The sequence below is a fragment of the Mastigoproctus giganteus genome, chromosome 1 (genome assembly GCF_048544385.1).
Source record: "Mastigoproctus giganteus isolate SK-2022 chromosome 1, ASM4854438v1, whole genome shotgun sequence".
Classification (NCBI taxonomy): domain Eukaryota; kingdom Metazoa; phylum Arthropoda; class Arachnida; order Uropygi; family Thelyphonidae; genus Mastigoproctus; species Mastigoproctus giganteus.
In genome coordinates, this window is record NC_143575.1 from 187,195,577 (window position 1) to 187,215,455 (window position 19,879).

Sequence of the window (19,879 nt, forward strand, 5' to 3'; positions counted from 1 at the left end):
ACCTGACCTCCATTTAATGGAAAAGGACATTCCATTCAACACTTTTCTTTATTAACAGATTGAATTTAGACCCTGTCTTAATAGCTCAAAACAAAACTCTCCTCTCATATCCATTCAAGAAGGATGTAGAGCTGCTGGAACGAGTACAGAGAAGGGCAACAAGATTAGTGAATGGAACAAAGGGTTGCTCTTACGAAGAAAGGCTTAAGTTTTGCAAATTACGGTGTCTGGAGACTAGGCACCAGCGAGGTGATCTGATAGAAGTGTATAAATCCTTGAATGGTTTGAGCATGCTCAATGCCAATGGGATTCTTCCTCTTGCTCAGAATAATCACCTGAGAGGGCATAAATTCAGATTGAGGAAAGACAGGTGTAGAATAGATGTGAGGAAATTTGCCTTTAGCCAGCAGGTAGTTGGTTGGTGGAACAGACTTCCATCCCTTGTGGAAGTTGATAGCCTAAATAAATTTAAGGCTCAGCTGGACAGGTATTTCGAACGAACGGAGGGGTGAAGTGGAAGGGATTTTTTTTTTTTTTTTTTTTTTTGGCTGATGCTGCATAAGCTTGCTTTCTTGCATCATATGCCTCTGCTAATGCTAAGTGGCTAAACTTATACTAAGGAATCTCGACCAAACTAAAAATAACCATAATGTTACATCTTTCCTCTCCTTTCACCCTGACTTTAAAGTTTAGATGTCTGTGTGATCACATAATTGGTAACTCCATTTTTTATGTACAATAATTTCTGCTGTAACGCAGTACACGTGTTCCTAAAAATCTCCGTATTGTGGTATTTCGCAAATTAAAAACAACAGGGCTTATAGGAAAAATAGGGATGGGGCAGAGCACCCAAAAAAAATATATATATATATTTTCAGTCTGGTAAGTAAAACACTAGTTAGAAACCTGATAACATTGCTAACATATTTTAAACATCTTAAATTTCTAATAAATAAATAAATATAACACTTTACCTTGACAAGATTGCTTGATTTGCTTGATTGATATTTCTGTTCACTGGCATTTTCTTTTTTTTTGGGATTGTAAAATTTAAAACAGTAAAAAAGATAAGCAGTCAATAACGATGAATGCAGGATGCACAAATTGCACAAGCGAGACAAGTTTACGAAGCTTAAAAAATAGGAATGAAGAGAAGATGCTGAAAATTTATTTGTTTTTTATATGATTGAAGATTTCATGAAGGGGAAACCCACTTCACCATAATAACGTAAAAACCCACAGAATTCCAGCTATCGGTATTATTGCAAATGCAGTAAGATAGAGTTTACAACCCGTTTATAATTGCACTGCACTAACAGAAAAGCCAAATAAACCAGGAACTGCTAATTCTTTTATGGTAGTGACCTCCAGAAATGTGCTTCTCTGTTCACACTATCACACCTCACGAAATTTCTGTTCGAACAGAAAAATGTAAGCCCTTAAAAACACAAGTCTGATTACAATATCACTTGTTACCTTGTGAATACAGCGAATGACAACAGTGTCTCCGACCAATACAACTACATTAAATGGGAAATAACTGTAACACATTTGACATTTTTTAAGCTTTGTAAACTTGTATATATTGCTGTGGAGGTTGCTAAGTTCAGTTTAGTGCCAGGTTTTGCATTCACCTTGTGTTACTCGCAGATGAAATTGCGCATGAGCCAATGCAAAAATCATGATATATTCGCATTGTTCCCTAATATATCATTGCATTGGAGCAAATTTGCATTGCGAAAATGCGCATAATAACAGAACTGACTGTATTCATGAACTGCATTTTTTTTGCATTAGCTATGTGTACATCTTGAGAATTTAGCCAAGTCATGCCAGTTGTATGAACTTAATTTTTACTATATGTGTCAATAATATTTATCTTTCTGTTAGTTGCATTATATTCTAAATGTATGTTTCTTTATACTTTACTGTAAGCCTCTATAGCTGTTTCGTTAGTTGTCCTGGGGAAAGCTCAGTGTAGTCAGTATATTTCTGTACAGTATAGATGGTAGATCCCGACATGGCCATGTTGGCCTGTCACTTTGTCCAGAATACCTATGGACAAACCTGCAACCACTGACCTGTTTCTATCTGTTGCCTCTCTGTACTGTAGGGACTCCTGACCAATAGCTAATAAACGGAATTTATTATTATTATTAAACAGGCAACTGGCACTGACTCAGTTACATAACCAAAGCATCTCATGTACACTCAACATCAATAAGAGCAGTATTATGCTTGTATGTATTGGGTTTTCGACTTGCTACATAAGGAAATGCCGTGTATGTTTACTTTACAATTGTGCAGTATAATAAAATATTGCTATTTAAACTTTTAAAAAAAAGTGCAGAAATAATTGAATTAAGGAGTAGACAGTGGTTCTTAATGCATATTTTATTTTAATACACCACTACAAATGATGCATAAGATGGCTTATAAAATGAGCATTGAATATGGCTAAGCCTAAATTTCAAGGTGGAAATGGAGGTCAGCTTATACTCTAAATAGCAAACCCAGTTCACTAAGGTATTTATAGAAAGAGGCTATACCTAACATGTACAGTGACTGCTATAGCTTGAGGCTTTTGCTCTATGCTTAAAGTTGAAACCAAACCTCTAAGGGGGAAAACTATGAAAATGCTGGCCTGGATAGTGCACTTTGTATACAAGCATGGAACAGTAAACAATATTTTACAGTTTTAATTGTCCATTCGAAATCGTAAAATACTGATTAATATAGAATTATGTTAATTTTTTTTTTTTTTTTTTTTTTTTTTTTTTTATGAAAACCCCAAACACGAAAGGTATCAAAACCTATAGTACTTAGTACCGTGCATGGGTTGAAGGAGAAGTATGGGGGGAGGGGGATGCCGGAAACTTTGCTCTAGTCACTAAACATGGGTTTCACCACTTCAAGCCTCCAATAAGCAAAGTGGTGGTATTTCACTGGTTGATGAAAGTCATATACTGCCTCTACATAACTATATTAAAAAATAATAACTTTTATTATACAGTAAAATCTCATTAATACAATTATACAAAGTACTTTTTTATTACAAAATTCAGTTATATATTACAAAGTTCATTTTCACCCTATGAGAAATAAATATTGTTATTTTGTATGTTTAATACGTATCTTGGCACAGTTGTCCGATTATTGCCTCTGGCCACCTGGTTCCCTGCTTCCCGAAGAATGGCACTGACTTGTTAGAATTTATTTTTGTGTAAAAAAAACCAGTTTATGGTAGCTACAACATAAGTGCATTCTGAAAAACATGATTGTTGAAGGATGAGCTGTTAAATTAACAAAAGGATAAAATCAGTTTTTCTAAGTTGTTTACATAATATTCTCCCTCGCTCTCCACGGGATTAAGGTCAGTTGCAATTATTACACTAGTTCAAAGGGTCTTTTGCTACAGTATAATCTATTTTTTGTGCCATTTTATGAGCCGATGTCTTTTTTGGAACTTGTGTCTTTAAATTAATTTAAAGTGTTTGTTTATATTAAATCTCATCTAGCAGTGTTATGGCAACAAAATGTTAACAGGTGGAATTAAGCCAGGAAATTAAACTGAAAATTATAGAAGAGGCTGATAGGATGGAACGAAGCAAAACGGACATTACAAAGGAATACAACATCCCTTTATCTACAATACTGTAAATCCAAAAAAACTTGAAGTGCATGACACTGAAGCAGCAATAAAAAAAAAAAAAAAAAAAAAACAGGAAACAAATTCATGGCAAAACATGAGTTGCTTGAAACAAAACTTTTTGAGTGGTACCAACAAATGCATGCATCTAATTTGCCAATATCAGGCCTGATTTTGCAAGAAAAGGCAAATTATCTAGCTCAGCAACTTGGAATTAGTGACTTAAAATGCAGTAGTGGCTGGCTCCAAAGATTTAAAGGCAGGAGTAAGTTGGTTTCTCAAAATGTTTGCAGTGAGTCTGGATTAGTTGACAAAGAAAAGGCTACAGACTCAGACTGGTTGTGTTCTGTATGGTCCATTCTTCAAAAATATGAGTCAAAGGATATTTTTTATCTTGACAAGATATATATATATTTTTTTTGTTTGGCAGGAAATTATATTTTATAATTTTCAGCCAAACAAAACATTTGCTGTTCAAGGAGTCTTGTCATGGTGGAAAATTAAATAAACAAAGACTCGCTGTTCTGTTATGCTGCAATTCAGATGGCAGTACAAAACTACGCCCACTTGTGATTGGTATGTTTTCCAAGCCAAGATGCTTTAAAGAAGTTAAAGAACTTCCCTGTGATTGAGGCCAGTAGAAGTGCTTGACTTATGGTCAAAATTTTTCAGTGTCTTATTTATCAAAAGTGGACAGAAGAACATCTTCAGAAAAAAGAAACATTTTGATGATTTAGATCAGTGTTTCCCAAGCTGGTGTCCGTAGACCACTTCCGGGGGGGGGGGAGGTCCACAAAACTGTGGTCAACTATATATATAATATATAGGGATCCACAAACTTTTTTTTTTATATATATATATTTGAAGGGGTCTGTGAAACTTTTTTTTGATTTTTGAAAGGGTCCGTAGATCTCAGTAGTTTGGGAACCAATGTTTTAGATTGTTGTACAGCACATTCTGCTGAGACACTTAAGTTGACAAATATACGGCTGTTGTTTTACCTTCCAGTACCGCCAGTTTTATGCAGCCACTGGATAAAGCATTATTTATAACCTCAAGAGAGCATATTTTGCATATTTGAAGGAACATATGGATTTTGATGGCAAATTTGAAGAGTTTGTAATGGTGGATGGTATGGTGTTGGCATTGCTGTGCTACCACAGCAATGCCAACACCAGTAGAGCTGCTGAGCACCAAGCAAAACAGTGATGTTTTTGTTACCAGTGACAGCGAAGAAGCACATGCACTGCCATCAAAAAAATACGTCCAAAATGCATTGAGCATAATAGAGAATGTGTTGGCCTGCAGTAATGTTGATAAAGAACAACTATTGCATTTTATGTCGGTGCTGTAGTTAAAGCATATAGGACAAACTGTGCAAACAACATTGGATTCTTTCTTTAAATTAAATTAATTTATTAAAAAGTTATTTGTTTGTATGTCCCCTTTTATGTTAAGATTGTAATTCTTTTTACTGTGATACTGAAATATTGTATATATCAAAATATACCGGCCTCCGTAGCCGAGTGGTCAGGAGCACGAGTGCAATAGCACATGCTCTTTGAGCAGACAGGGTTCAAGTCTCAGACTGATAAATACAGTCAATCTGCCAACCCGTACAGGCGCCTCCGTAGCAGTGTGTAGCACACGCTTCTTGATTAGACCGGGGTTTGAGCCCGTCACCACCAAATACAGGGGATGCAGAAAGGTCAGGGAATGACCACCGCATATCCCTGAGCAATATGGCCTTAGTTGCTAATGCTCCTAAAAACCAAATAACAACAACAACGACAGCCAACCCGCACTGGACCAGCATGGCAGATTATGGTCCATTTCCCTCGGCATGAATTGTTTAGGAGGCTTCCATCCTGCAGTGGGTTGATAATAGCTGCAGTTTACCTTTATACAGGGTGTCTCAAAAATACATGGCATAACTTCAGGAATGAGTTTCTCATATGTAGACAATAAAAATATTTTATATCAACATAGTTCCGGAAATGCTTGGTTACCGAGTTTTGAAGGTCTGTCTACGACACTTAACTGTTCACATCACCTTATAGTAATTGTTCAAAATATCCACCTTCTGCCTGAATATAGGTCTAACATCGACATCTCATGGACTCGCAAAGATGATGCCACAATTCGATTGCGGAGAGTTTCCACATCAGCTACCGGAGTCGAATACACAAATGACTATAAACGGTCCCACAAGAAGAAATCTAGTGGGTTTAAATCAGTGAGCGTGGAGGCCAGGCAGTTGGTCCACCTCTACCTATCCACCGACCAGAAAACCTTCGATTCAGGTAATTGGGGGCTAGGTGGCTGAAATGTGCGGGAGCGCCATGTGCATATAGTGTGCTTATCACCTGCGGGAGATAAGACATTCCAGTTAATAACTCGGGAACCAAGCATTTTTGGAACTGTGTTGATATAAAATATTTTTATTGTCTACATATGAGAAACTCATTCCTGAAATAATGCTGTGTTTTGAGACACCCTGTATATCAAAATATATTCTGTACAATATTTTAATTTTCATTAGTTGCCTTTTTTTTTTTTAGTTTATCTTACAAATAAAAAATCTTTAAAAAATGTGATTCCTATTACTGTATTGTTAGACAAGGCTTTTTGGTTTTGTTATTTTTATTATTTTATTTTATTAATTTAAATTAATTTATTTTTTCATTTATTTTTGATATTATTATTATTTATTATTATTCTTAGATATATAGTTATGTACCAAAATAAAATTAAAAATGGAAAAAAAAAAAAAAAAAACATTTTCACACTTTTGGGGAACCTCATTATTACAAAATGTGAAAATTTAGGTTCCCTTGAACTTTATGAGATAGCAAAAGGTTCATGTCAAGAAATATCGAAGGCCAATAACTTTTAACATTAAGCTAAAATTCACTCTTATGTAATTCTAAAATATATATTATAGAATTTCTAAGTTAAAATTAAAACTTAATTTTACCTTAGTAATTTAAACATATTTAAATTAAAAATTTTTTTAAGTTAAATAAAATGTTTAACCTTTTAATTTTAATAATGCATATTATTAAAAATATTAAATTATATTTTATTTAAGTTTTTCTGCTTTCAGTTGATGATATGCAAAATTATGTCACCTAAGAAAGTTAAACAGCCCTGCATCATAGGGAGAAATAGTTGCAATTTATTTGTAATATTTGCCATTACCTACCTAGACTGCCATTTTAAAGATTTTTTTTCCCTCTTCATTAATAGGTAACTAGGCACCCTTTTTTTTTATTTGCTTCTTATATATATGATCTAATATACCTAGTTTTATTTGCATTGAAAAAAATCTGTGACTGATTTGCTCACTATCTGTTATCATTCATTTCCAATTTGTAAATTGGTAATTATTGTGTTTTTTTTTTTTTTTTGTTTTGTTTTTTTCTAATAAACTGGATTGATCTGTATGGATGATATCAAAATCATTTCTGTCTTCAGAAGAGTGAGTTCCATTTTGAATGTATTTTGAATATTTTAAAGAACTGTTCGGTATTCAAAATGAATAATAGCAAAATACCTGTATGATTGATTTGATATGTTCTTGTTTTAGATGTTTCAAGGAAAAAAAGGCAAGCACGTGTCCTATTTAGTTATGCTCCAGCAAATGAAGATGAACTAAAGTTGGAAGTCAATGATATAATTGAAGTATTAGAGGAAGTAGAAGAAGGGTGGTGGAAAGGAATTTTAAAATCAAGTATTGGAGTTTTTCCATCCAACTTTGTTGAAGAAATTGAATATTCTGAAACATCAGAAAGTAATAAAGACCAGTCTGATGATAAAGAAGAAGTTGTCACAGGTTATTTGCATTATTACAGTAGGGAATAACATTTCAAAGATCATTAAGTTTTATATTTAATCCAAAAAAAAAAAACTAGATAATGATCAAATTATCCATTACTAAGTTTACTTACCTTTTAAATAACTTTTACATTTTATTATGGCCTAATCATTTTATCTCTCATACCTTCACCGATATGATATTAATATATGTTGATTGATATTTGCATCCCCAGTGAGTCCATAACAGCTGAACATTTTTTGGGAAGAAAATCACATTTTTCCAGATACTAATTAACACTGATAGCATCCACAAATGGAAGTGGCTCAAAGGCATGTAGACCAGTACTATAGAGTGTAGTATTAATTGGGATAGGGGATATCATGTACAAAAATGTGCTCAGGAGGGATGTTGACATCAGGCATACCCTCTTTTCATTTCCAGAGCACAGGCATATGTGGTGTCTGTGCTCTGGCCCTTAGTTTCCAGTTTTACACTATGAATCTTCCTTCCAGTAGTATTTATAGGACTTATCTGTATTATAAGTCACTTTTGATGAAATAGGCAGCTGCCTTTGAAAGCTTCAGCATTGTATTTTAGTATTGGTATATTTTTAACATTTTTTATTATATGTACACCAAGTTGGCTTTGCATTAGCAACACCCCTTTGTTTAGGATTGGACTATCTGCGATTCTGGTAAAGGTGGTATTCTGGTAACTTTTTAAAATTTGTAAGAGCTGTCGAGATCATAATAATTTTCTTGATTTAATAAAATAACAATTGTACTTGCCTTTACTATGAAAATATCTGCTGAATATTTTGCAGTTGTGCTGATGTAATCCACAATTTATGATTAAAAATTGAGTGAATGATTTTGTACCAAACTTGACTTGACTTTGCCAGATGTATTAATAGAAGTAATTTGTTCATTGGATTAGCCAAGTTTTGCTAAATTAATTAATATAATCTCATGGCTTCTTTAAAAAAAAAAAAAAATTGACTTGCAGTTTCTCACTGGGAATGGGAAAAAAAAAAAGAAAAACATCTCACTCCCTCTGCTTGAAGTCAACTAACTACAGTGTCAGTTGAAGTTAAGAAGATAGAGCAGTGAAATTATTTCTTTATTTGGGTTCTTTGTAGAAGAATGGGATATTTTAAAAGCTTTATTTTAAATTATTTCAAAATTTATGTCTTGTTATATTAACCATCCAGATTTGAAGGGGGTGAAAAAAAAAAGTTGAAATATAAAAATAATAAAATGTGCAATCAAAGTTTTGACAGAAGAAGGTTCAAAAACAGCTGATATCTGAAGACTTGCAGTACAGTTTAGAAATTGTGCTATTTTGAATATAGTACAAGGTTTGGTGAATGATATTATTCTTTTTTTGTACGTGTAGTAGAAGAAAAAGGATTGTAAGCAGGGCTTACAACAACGTCTCTTGAGCATGTACATGTGATGGTTTAGCTTGTATTTTAGAATTAAATCAGTTCACACACCAACCATAAGAATAAGTATTTACTGTAACTAAAATATTTACGTAATAAAATAAATATTTACAAAAACTGCTATTATATTAAATTATATAAATGTAAAAAACATTAAAACTGTGATAAAATCCTTGAGATAAAATACACTAAAATAAACCGGATTAAAAGCGATAAAAATCCCTGGAGCTTTCGGAAGCATCGGCTTCCTTCCTCAGCAGTAACAAAACTTCCTGCAGCACGTCCATATATAACAGGCTCACGGTACCTATACACATGGTGCAGTCGGTGTATGGTCTGAACTGGAAGTGGAAATAGCTCGGGAATGTGTTAAGCAAAACCATTCATCCGTACTTAGGATGATAGTTTCAAACAGAGGATGCATACGCATACCTTTGTCCCTATTCATAATATTGTGGTCGGATGAACAGATTCGTAGGCTCTCGAGCCATTTACGGTTCCAGAACCCATGCGCTCGATCCACGATAACCGCATCCTCTGGGGAAATTTGATGCTGCTTCTCCCAAAAATGTTCGGCCACAGCAGACTTATTGTAATCAGCGGTTTTTATAGCATTTGCATGCTGCAGGAAGTCTTGTTACTGCTGAGGAAGGAAGCCGATGCTTCCGAAAGCTCCAGAGATTTTTATCGCTTTTAATCCGGTTTATTTTAGTGTATTTTATCTCAAGGATTTTATCACAGTTTTAATGTTTTTTACATGTATATAATTTAATATAATAGCAGTTTTTGTAAATATTTATTTTATTTTAATATGTAAATATTTTAGTTACAGTAAATACTTATTCTTGTGGTGTGTGTGAACTGATTTAATGCTAAAATATGAATTTTTCCAACCTCAGAGGCCTTTTTCAGGTTTAGCTTGGTTTTTTTTTTTTTTTTTTGGTTTTTTTTCAATTGTTTTTAGTGTACTGAAAATTACAAAATCTAAATATGCAAACATTTAAAATTTTGCCATAAACTTGGAAAGTCAGCCACAGAAACACATGAAATACTCATTACCACTTAAATGAAATGCTCATTATTTAGAGATGAGAAAAAAGTTTTCACAAGGGAAATTTTTTGCTTGCAAATGAAAAAATAAATTATCTTCAACATCCCAAAACAATCAAAACATCAGTGTTTGCACCATCATTCAGTTGAATTGTTGATTGAATCCATAAAAAATAGCTAAGGAGACTTCACTTTCATTTTGTTTGGTTCAAACTATGTCAGGACAGAATGTGGGCATGAAGTGAGTGAGTGCGAAGTTTATTCCACATACTTTCATTAAGATTGAAGATAGCATTGCATCTTCATCTCATCTGAGTTGTTTCAGAAAGCCATATCAAATCCTACATTTTTAACAAAAATTATAACAGGTGTTTAAAATTATAACGTGGACAAAAAAAAAGCATGTCAGTCAAATTCACATGCAAAGGCCCTGCTGATTGGATTTTTGGATAGTGAGGGGATGGTGTTATCAGAATTTATTCTGCAAGGTGTTGCTGTTAATGCAGCCTATAACTAACAAGAAATTTTAAAGCCATTGAGAAATGCAGTAATGACTCAAAAAATGATAAAAGGGTTGGCTTCTTCACGACAACAATGCAGTGACATGTCAATGCATTATTGCATGCATCATTATACATCACTCACTGTCTGTGTTTTTGGCCAACATAAACACTCCCATCATACATCATGTTACACCTTATTTACCTGAAATGGCACCTATTCCTAAAATTAAAATATAATAGATTGCATGGAAAAAGAAAATTATTTCAATTGCTATAAGAAATATCCAGTCAAGCATGACAAACTGCCTAAAAGCATTCACAAAAAAAGGCTTCCAAAAATGTGATTGCCAGTAGGCACGACGAAACAAGTGTAAGGTTGCAAAAGGAAAAAATATGTATGTATGTATATATCTATATATATATATATACACAGCAGATTCTCGATTTACCGGGATCGGTTTAACCGGGAAGCAGATTAACCGGGACAGTTCAAGACTCCAAATTAAAATAAAAAAAAATAAAAAAAAAATCAACCAGAAATCATAAAATTCAAGTAATAAGTAGAATAGGTATAAGCAGATGTTTTGCAAGTCATAAATAAGCGACAAGAAGCGGCGCTATAAGTCGTCAGTAGGAGATTAGTGTACCTATTGTCTTGCAATCCCCACTGTCTTCACACCTGCTACTCGAAAAAAGGAACAAATGTTTAGTTTGTTTTAGCATCGCATTGATTGTTGTGTTCCATTGCACTACAAAAAGACAAATTTTGTTTTTTCACTTTTTTTTTTTTTTTTAAGGATTGTAAAATTTAAAACAAAAAAAAAAATAAGTAATCAATAACAATGATCACGGCACACAAATTGCACAAGTGAGTTTCGGAGTAACAAGGAAAAAAAATAAGAAAGAAGAGAAGATTCTTAAAATTTATTAATTTTTTATTTTTAAAATTTTTTTTTAAAGATTTCAGTGAAGGGAACACATTTCACCATAATAACGTAAAAACCCACAGAATTCCAGTTATTAGTATTATTGTAAATGCAATAAGATCAGTTTACTACCTGTTTATAATGGATTGTGCTAACTGAAAAGCCCAATAAACCGGAAAGTGCAAATTGTTTTTATGGTAGTGACCTCCAGAAATGTGCTTTAGTAAAATGTGAGCTTGTGTGGGGTGATAATACTGAGCTTTCACTTTAATCCTGTGAAGTTTTTTTCAAAAAATTTCATTTTGACTGTTATCGTGGTGCCGACTAAGAGAATAAGTGACAGCGGTACTAGTAAATCTACCAAGAAAAGGAAAGCAATCGATTTGGATTAGAAAATAATAAGGATGTATGAAAATGGTCAAACATTAACAAGTATGCTGAATTCAGATTTATCAATAATAATATAGTAGCAATATGTTATTAGTCATTCCCAAGTTACGTTAACACTCGACTTACGTAAGAAGTCCTGGAACGTATCTGTTACATATGTTGGGGACTTCTGTATTTTTGAATTAACCAGGAATTTTTCGATTATCCAGGAATATTTTTTTTTTTTTTTTTTTGCCCTCTATCCCGGAAAATTGAGAGTCTACTGTGTATTGTATTTATAAGAGGTTGAAGAGGAATAGTAATATAGATTATGGACTAGGGACACTGCATATTTTGGCCGAAGGAACCCAACAACCAAAATGGATATATAAGTTCATTGATTGAGAGGACCAGCATAGGAAATGAGCTACAAAACAGGAATTGGAGCTATGGAAAACACAAAGATGTAGGAGAAATAAAAAAAATTAATGCTAAAAAACTTATGATTTCAACATCTTCATCAAAGGTCAACCATCGAAATCGCAGGAAAAACAGCAAGAAGTAGGGCCTCTGTTTCTGACATGAATCAACTAACTTATATTATATATATATATTCTCAGTCAGCTAACATATATATATATATATATATATTCTCAATCAGCTAACATATATATATTTATTTTTTTATGAAAACCCCAAGCATGACAGTTATTAGAACCTATAGAACTTAGTAACGTACATGGGTTGAAGGTTGAGAAGATGAAAGAAGATACTTATTGACTTTAGACGAAGTTCTGTCGATTTTAATTTTCAGAAAATACATATGAACAGAGGTTCTAGAAAACAGAAGTTGAATGAATAAATGAAGGAGAAGAAGAAAAGTTGGTTCTGTGGGTTTGAAATCGGACAGTAAATGGATGCTGACTGGCTACAGCACGTGGTCAGACTGGTTTTATAGATAAGAGGAATTATAGAAGTCAATTCAGAAGAACAATGCCCATGGAAATATCTGTAGAAAAGGAATGCAGCAGAAACCGAATGCCTATGAGACAGAGAGTAGAGAGACTTTGTTAGAGAGGGATCATTATTTAACCTAACTTCCCTTTTCAATGGAATCTAGAAGCCTGAGAGAGGTGGTCTTGGCACATTATAGCCTTAGTTGCTAATGCTCCAATAAAATCCAGACCAAACCAAAACCTGAGAGAGGTTTGTTGGTACAACCCCAGATGTGGTAACAATATTCCATGGCATTGCAAATATGCAATTTGTACAGAGTGAGCAGCTGTTTGGAAGAAAAAGTAACAGCAAGAGTGAAAGGCAAAAACCCAATTCTTTATATGCAAAGAAAGCAGTAGTTGCGATTTGCTGTGCCAAGAGAGAGAGAGGGAGATTAGAAGTCAGTAATCCCTAATAGAGATATGTGATCTTGTCTAGAAATCTGAGTGTCATGAAAGATAAGCATAGGAGCAGAAGAATCCATTTTTCAAGATAAAAGATAGGACTGAGTTTTAGAAGAATTGAAATCAAATAAAGCAAAAGTTGAAGCTATTTGTTCAGGGCAGTATTTCTCAGACTGGAAGGTGGAATGTATTGTGCTTTCACCAGAAAACAATGGATAGGATTTCCGGTCAATGGAAGAAGGCCATTAATATACAAAAGGAAAAGGTATAATGCATTAGCATTAGCATTAGTAGAGGCATTTGATGCAAGAAAGTAAGCTTATGCAGCATCAGCCAAAAAAAAAAAAAATAAAAAAAAAATAAAAAATAATCACTTCCACTTCACCCCTCTGTTCGTTCGAAATACCTGTCCAGCTGAGCCTTAAACTTATTTAGGCTATCAACTTCATGGCAAGGGATGGAAGTCTGTTCCACCCACCAACCACACACTGGCTAAAGGCAAATTTCCGCACGTCTATCCTACATCTGTCTTTCCTCAATTTGAATTTATGCCCTCTCAGGTGATTATTCTGAGCGAGAGGAAGAATCCCATCAGCATTGAGCATGCTCAAACCATTCAAGGCTTTATACACCTCTATCAGATCACCTCGCTGGTGCCTTGTCTCAGACACTGTAATTTGCAAAACTTAAGCCTTTCTTGGTAAGAGCACCCATTTGTTCCATTCACTAATCTTGTTGCCCTTCTCTGAACTTGTTCCAGCAGCTCTACATCCTTCTTGAAATGAGGCCTCCAGACCTGTATACAGTACTCTAGGTGTGGCCTGACCATTGCCTTATACAAGGGAATAATCGCCTCCTTATTCCTGCTAGAAAAATTCCTATATATCATTGAAAATACACCATGAGCTACTCTTGCAGCCCGTCTGCACTGCTCAGAGAACTTCATATCTGCCTGCACAACCACCCCAGGTCCCTTTCATTCTCTATCACTGTCAGTGTAGTACCACAGAGTTGATACGTTGCTCTGGGGTTGCCGTTTCCATATGTAGTACAGAGGGCCCCCCGTTAGAGCACGGTTCGCTTTACGCTGATTCGCTATAACGCTGTTCTTATATTATAACCCATATCTGACTATAACGCAGTCTCAGATCACTATAACACTCTCTAACAGATTGGATTTTTGGCATATTTAATGAAATCGTTTCATTTGTTGGAGTTGATAGCTTGAAATTGAATACCAAAACAGCATTAAAATGTTTCCCACGCTCAGTGAAATTTTCTCGCACGCTAATTTAATTGCAGTACAGTGACTTGTTGCGTAGTTCCGAGATCAACATTTTAAAAAATGATCAAGTATATTGCTTATAATATTTGCGTTATATGCATTTATCCGGTCTACTCATCATTCAGTACAGTATTAGATATCATGCGAAACGGACAGTTTACTTGAAAATTGTATCGTAATTAATGCAACCAACGCAGTTACATTTTATAAGACATTTTTGAAGAGTTAATAATGGCCGATAAGAATGAAAAAGCAACATCTGAGCACAGTACGAAGACTATAAATGTAAGAAAAAGACTGAATTTGAAAATTAAATTAGACGTTTTGAAGCGAATCGATTGCAGTCAAAGACAAGCGGATGTGTGCCATAATTTAGAACTTGCAAGTTTAACTGTAAGAACAATTATAAAAAAAAATAAGGAATTAATTTTAGCAACGGGAAAGATAGTTGTTCCACTGCAAGCAACTAGGGCTAGGCCAACTATTAGGATTAAAATGGAAAGACTTTAACTAATTTTATTGAACATAATATCCAATGCAGAATTCATTTAAGTTAAATATTATTAAAAAAGAGAGAGAGAGAGAGAGAGAGAGAGAGATTAGCCAATATGATGATCTGAAGAAAACTCACCTAAAAAAAAATGTGGAACCATTTAAAGCTGGTAAGGGCTGGTTGAATAGATTTAAAATCCAGGGAGAAGCCGCAAGTGCAGAAGGAGCCGAAATTTTCAAAAAAGAACTTGTTAAAATTATTGAAGAGGGATATTATGTGTTATACTTCTCAACAAGTTTATAACATATATGAAGCAGGACTTTTGTGGAAATGAATGCCTAAAAGAAGTTTCATATTGAAAGAAGAAAAAAACATGCCAGGTTTCAAAGCAGCGAAGGATCGGTTGACTTTATTGTTGGGTGGTAACGCTGCAGGGGATTTAAAATTAATACCCCTTTAAGTTTATTTGGAAGAGTGCCAAAGTTCAACCCAAAATCGACACATTTTTCACGATTAAATTCATCAATTAAATTAAATCAATTTAGATCAATTAAATTCATGATTTTAATTGGAATTTTAAGTTTAATTTTGATACGTAGGTAGTTACCACATAATTATATATGTATGTAATGCAGAATATTTTATATGTACAAATATTTGAATATTAAATATTTTGACCGACATTTGTGCATCTTTTCACTACTGTTTATTATTGATTAGAAAATATCCTATGGCACCTACCGCAACTCACAAATACATATGTTACCTTATGGGAATGCGGGGCTTGCTTAGCGCTGATTCACTTAGCTCTCTGTTTTTATGGAACAAATTATGAGCGTTAAGCGGGGGTCACCTGTACTTTACATTTGTCAATGTTAAACTTCATTTGCCACCTCTCAGCCCATCTGCTCAACCTTTCTAGATCCTGTTGCAGCAGCAGCAGCATAGTGTCAGTAGTGTCCTTGACAACCCTGCCAACCTTCGTATCGTCTGCACAACTTGGACATTAAGCTTGATATACCATCATCAATATCATTTATAAATACAGAAAACAATAATGAACCTAATAGTGAACCCTGAGGGACTCCACTAATAACATTAGTCCACGATGAGCAGTGTCCATTGATTACCACTCTGTCTTCTCCCCCTCAACCACCCCTTTATCCATAGCAGCAATTTGCCTCCAATGCCACACTGCTCCAATTTGTGCAGCAGTCTTCCATGTGCAACAGTATCAAAAGCCTTTCTAAGATCCAAGTATATAATATCAAAGTTATTCCCTGCATCCAGTTCTTTTGTGACTGCATCATAGTATCCAATCAAATTGTTCAGGCAAGACTTCCCCTTAACAAAACCATGCTGTGTCCGAGCTATAACTGAAGTCTTGTCTAGATGATCCTGCAATGCTTCTTTAACCAGTGCCTCCATTAATTTTCTGGGAACAGAAGTTAAACTCACAGGTCTATAATTACTTGTGTCGCCCTTTGATCCTCCTTTGTGAATTGGGGTCACATTTGCACATCACCAGTCCATGGGTACCTCCCCTGAGTCCAAGGAAGCCCTCATAATTATGGCTAAGGGTTTGCTTACTTCCTTTAATATAACTGGATAGATCCCATCCATCCCAGGTGTCTTTCTTGTGTTTATCTTCAACAATTTCTCCTCCACTTTACTCTCAGTTATTACAAGATGCTCTAGCTTACTGCCAGAGTTGAATACACCTCTGGCATTCCCCTCACTGAATAACTCCTTATGTGTGAATGTCGATGCGAAATATTCTTTTAGTTTGTTAGCTACCTGAGCAGGATCATCAACAGTTGACCCATCAATATCAAGTGGACCAATCTGATTCATCCCCTTCCTTCTAGAGTTTACATAAGTAAAGAACTCTTTGCTGTTTTTCTTTGCATCCCTTGCCAAAGATTTCTCATAATCTGCCTTCGCCTGCCTAACCTCCTTTGTAACTTGGTTACAGATCAACTTGTATCTATCATAGGCTTCTGTGTCACGTGTTAATTTGTATGTATTCCATGCATTTTTCTTCTCTACCATATGTCTCATTAGCTCATCTGACATCCATTTAGGCCTAAACCTTGAACAATATTTCTTAGTTGGTATGTAAAGCCTAGTAGCTTCCAAGATAAGTTCTATGAATGCTTCCCATCAGTTGGTCTCACTGTATAGAATTTAAATAATGTCTCAGTCCATTGTAGGCACCTTTACGAAAGCAATAACCCTTCCCTTTACCCCTAATGGTAGTTACCTCTTTGAGTAAATCCCACTTCAGCACACTGTGATCACTACCACCTAGTGGTTCATTTATCTGCAGATTCTTAATGCATGAAGAATCACTACTGATAATCAAATCAAGAGTATTACTCCCTCTAGTTGCTTCCCGAACATGCTGATGTAGAAACAATCATCCAATAAATCCACAAAAGCCTTGCTAGTGTGTGAGTGACCAGCCCCCAAATTCCAGTCAATATCTGGGAAATTAAAATCCCCCATTATAAGACTCTCTGATTTACTGGCCCACTCTATTTCCCCGTACAGTTTCTTATTATACTCATCAGAGTCATTAGGCCTATAGCACACTTCTACTCTCAATTTTGATCTCCCAATCCTTATGTCACACCAAACTGACTCGACACTGCACTGTCCAGCGATGTCGACTGGCTTCACTTCCTTGGATTTTATGTATTTCTTAACTAATAGCATAACCCCTCCTCCCTGTCTATCCTTTCTGTAGACATTGTACTCCCCAAATTGCAGTTCTGCACTCCTTATATCTGTGTGACACCACGTCTCTGAAATCCCAACAATATCTGCCTTTGATGTTTTGAGCAATACCTCAAATTCATCAAATTTATTTACTAAACTCCTAGCATTGGTGTACACGCAAGTATACATGCACCTGTTCTTTTTCTTAGCTACCCTAACACAACCCATGTGTTTACTTGTATCCCAATGATTCCCAGCAGTCTCTGAAATATCCTGCATCTTATTTTCCAGGCTGCTGCTCATTCCAATAGAAGCAGTGCAAGAATCACTTTCACCTCTGCCAATGGCTACTGTTAATCTATTAGTCCTTGTATCCCCCCAGTCTAGCAGTTTTCCGACCCACCTAACACTGTCATTAGCATTAGCATTAGTAGAGGCATTTGATGCAAGAAAGCAAGCTTATGCAACATCAGCCAAAAAAAAAAAAAAAAACCCACTTCCACTTCACCCCTCTGTTCGTTCAAAATACCTGTCCAGCTGAGCCTTAAACTTATTTAGGCTATCAACCTCCACCACAAGGGATGGAAGTCTGTTCCACCAACCAAGCACCTGCTGGCTAAAGGCAAATTTCCGCACGTCTATCCTACATCTGTCTTTCCTCAATTTGAATTTATGCCCTCTCAGGTGATTTTTCTGAGCTAGAGGAAGAATCCCATCAGCATTGAGCATGCTTAAACCATTCAAGGCTTTATACACCTCTATCAGATCACCTCGCTGGTGCCTAGTCTCCAGACACTGTAATTTGCAAAACTTAAGCCTTTCTTCGTAAGAGCACCCCTTTGTTCCATTCACTAATCTTGTTGCCCTTCTCTGTACTCGTTCCAGCAGCTCTACATCCTTCTTGAAATGAGGCCTCCAGACCTGTATACAATACTCTATTTGTGGCCTGACCATCACCTTATACAATGGAATAATCACCTCCTTATCCCTGCTGGAAAAATTCCTGTATATCATTGACAATACTCCATGAGCTACTCTTGCAGCCCGTCTGCACTGCTCAGAGAACTTCATATCTGCCTGCACAACCACCCCCAAGTCCCTTTCATTCTCTACCACTGTCAGTGTAGTACCACAGAGTTGATACGTTGCTCTGGGGTTGCTGTTTCCCATGTGTAGTACTTTACATTTGTCAATGTTAAACTTCATTTGCCACCTCTCAGCCCATCTGCTCAACCTTTCCAGATCCTGTTGCAGCAGCATAGTGTCCGTAGTGTCCTTGACAACCCTGCCAACCTTTGTATCGTCTGCAAACTTGGACATTAAGCCGGATATACCATCATCAATATCATTTATAAATACAGAAAACAATAATGGACCCAACACTGAGCCCTGAGGGACTCCACTAATAACATCAGTCCACGATGAGCAGTGTCCATTGATTACCACTCTCTGTCTTCTCCCCCTCAACCACCCCTTTATCCATAGCAGCAATTTGCCTCCAATGTCACACTGCTCCAATTTGTGTAGCAGTCTTCCATGTGCAACAGTATCAAAAGCCTTTCTAAGATCCAAGTATATAATATCAAAGTTATTCCCTGCATCCAGTTCTTTTGTGACTGCATCATAGTATCCAATCAAGTTGGTCAGGCAAGACTTCCCCTTAACAAAACCATGCTGTGTCTGAGCTATAACTGAAGTCTTGTCTAAATGATCCTGCAGTGCTTCTTTAACCAGTGCCTCCATTAATTTTCCTGGAACAGAAGTTAAGCTCACAGGTCTATAATTACTTGTGTCAGCCTTTGATCCTCCTTTGTGAATTGGGGTCACATTTGCACATTTCCAGTCTATGGGTACCTCCCCTGAGTCCAAGGAAGCTCTCATAATTATGTCTAAGGGTTTGCTTACTTCCTTTGCTGCGTCCTTTAATATAACTGGATAGATCCCATCCACCCCGGGTGCCTTTCTTGTATTTATTTTCAACAATTTCTCCTCCACTTTACTCCCAGTTATTTCAAGATTCTGTAGCTTACTGCTAGAGTTGAATACACCTCTGGCATTCACCTCGCTGAATAACTCCTCATGTGTGAATGTCGATGCAAAATATTCATTTAATTTGTTGGCTACCTGAGCAGGATCATCAACACTTGACCCATCAATATCAAGTGGACCAATCTGATTCATCCCCTTCCTTCTAGAGTTTACATAAGTAAAGAACTCTT

At 35.6% G+C, this 19,879-nt stretch overlaps 1 protein-coding gene across 1 annotated transcript in view; it reads left to right on the plus strand.

Moving 5' to 3' along the window:
- Positions 1–19,879, plus strand: part of LOC150091374 (SH3 domain-containing kinase-binding protein 1-like) — a 393,836-nt gene that overhangs the window by 69,349 nt on the left and 304,608 nt on the right. The window contains exon 4 of the mRNA XM_090383547.1: positions 7,239–7,484. Within this exon, the coding sequence (XP_090239673.1) occupies positions 7,239–7,484 (246 nt within the window). The remainder of the gene's footprint in view (positions 1–7,238; positions 7,485–19,879) is intronic.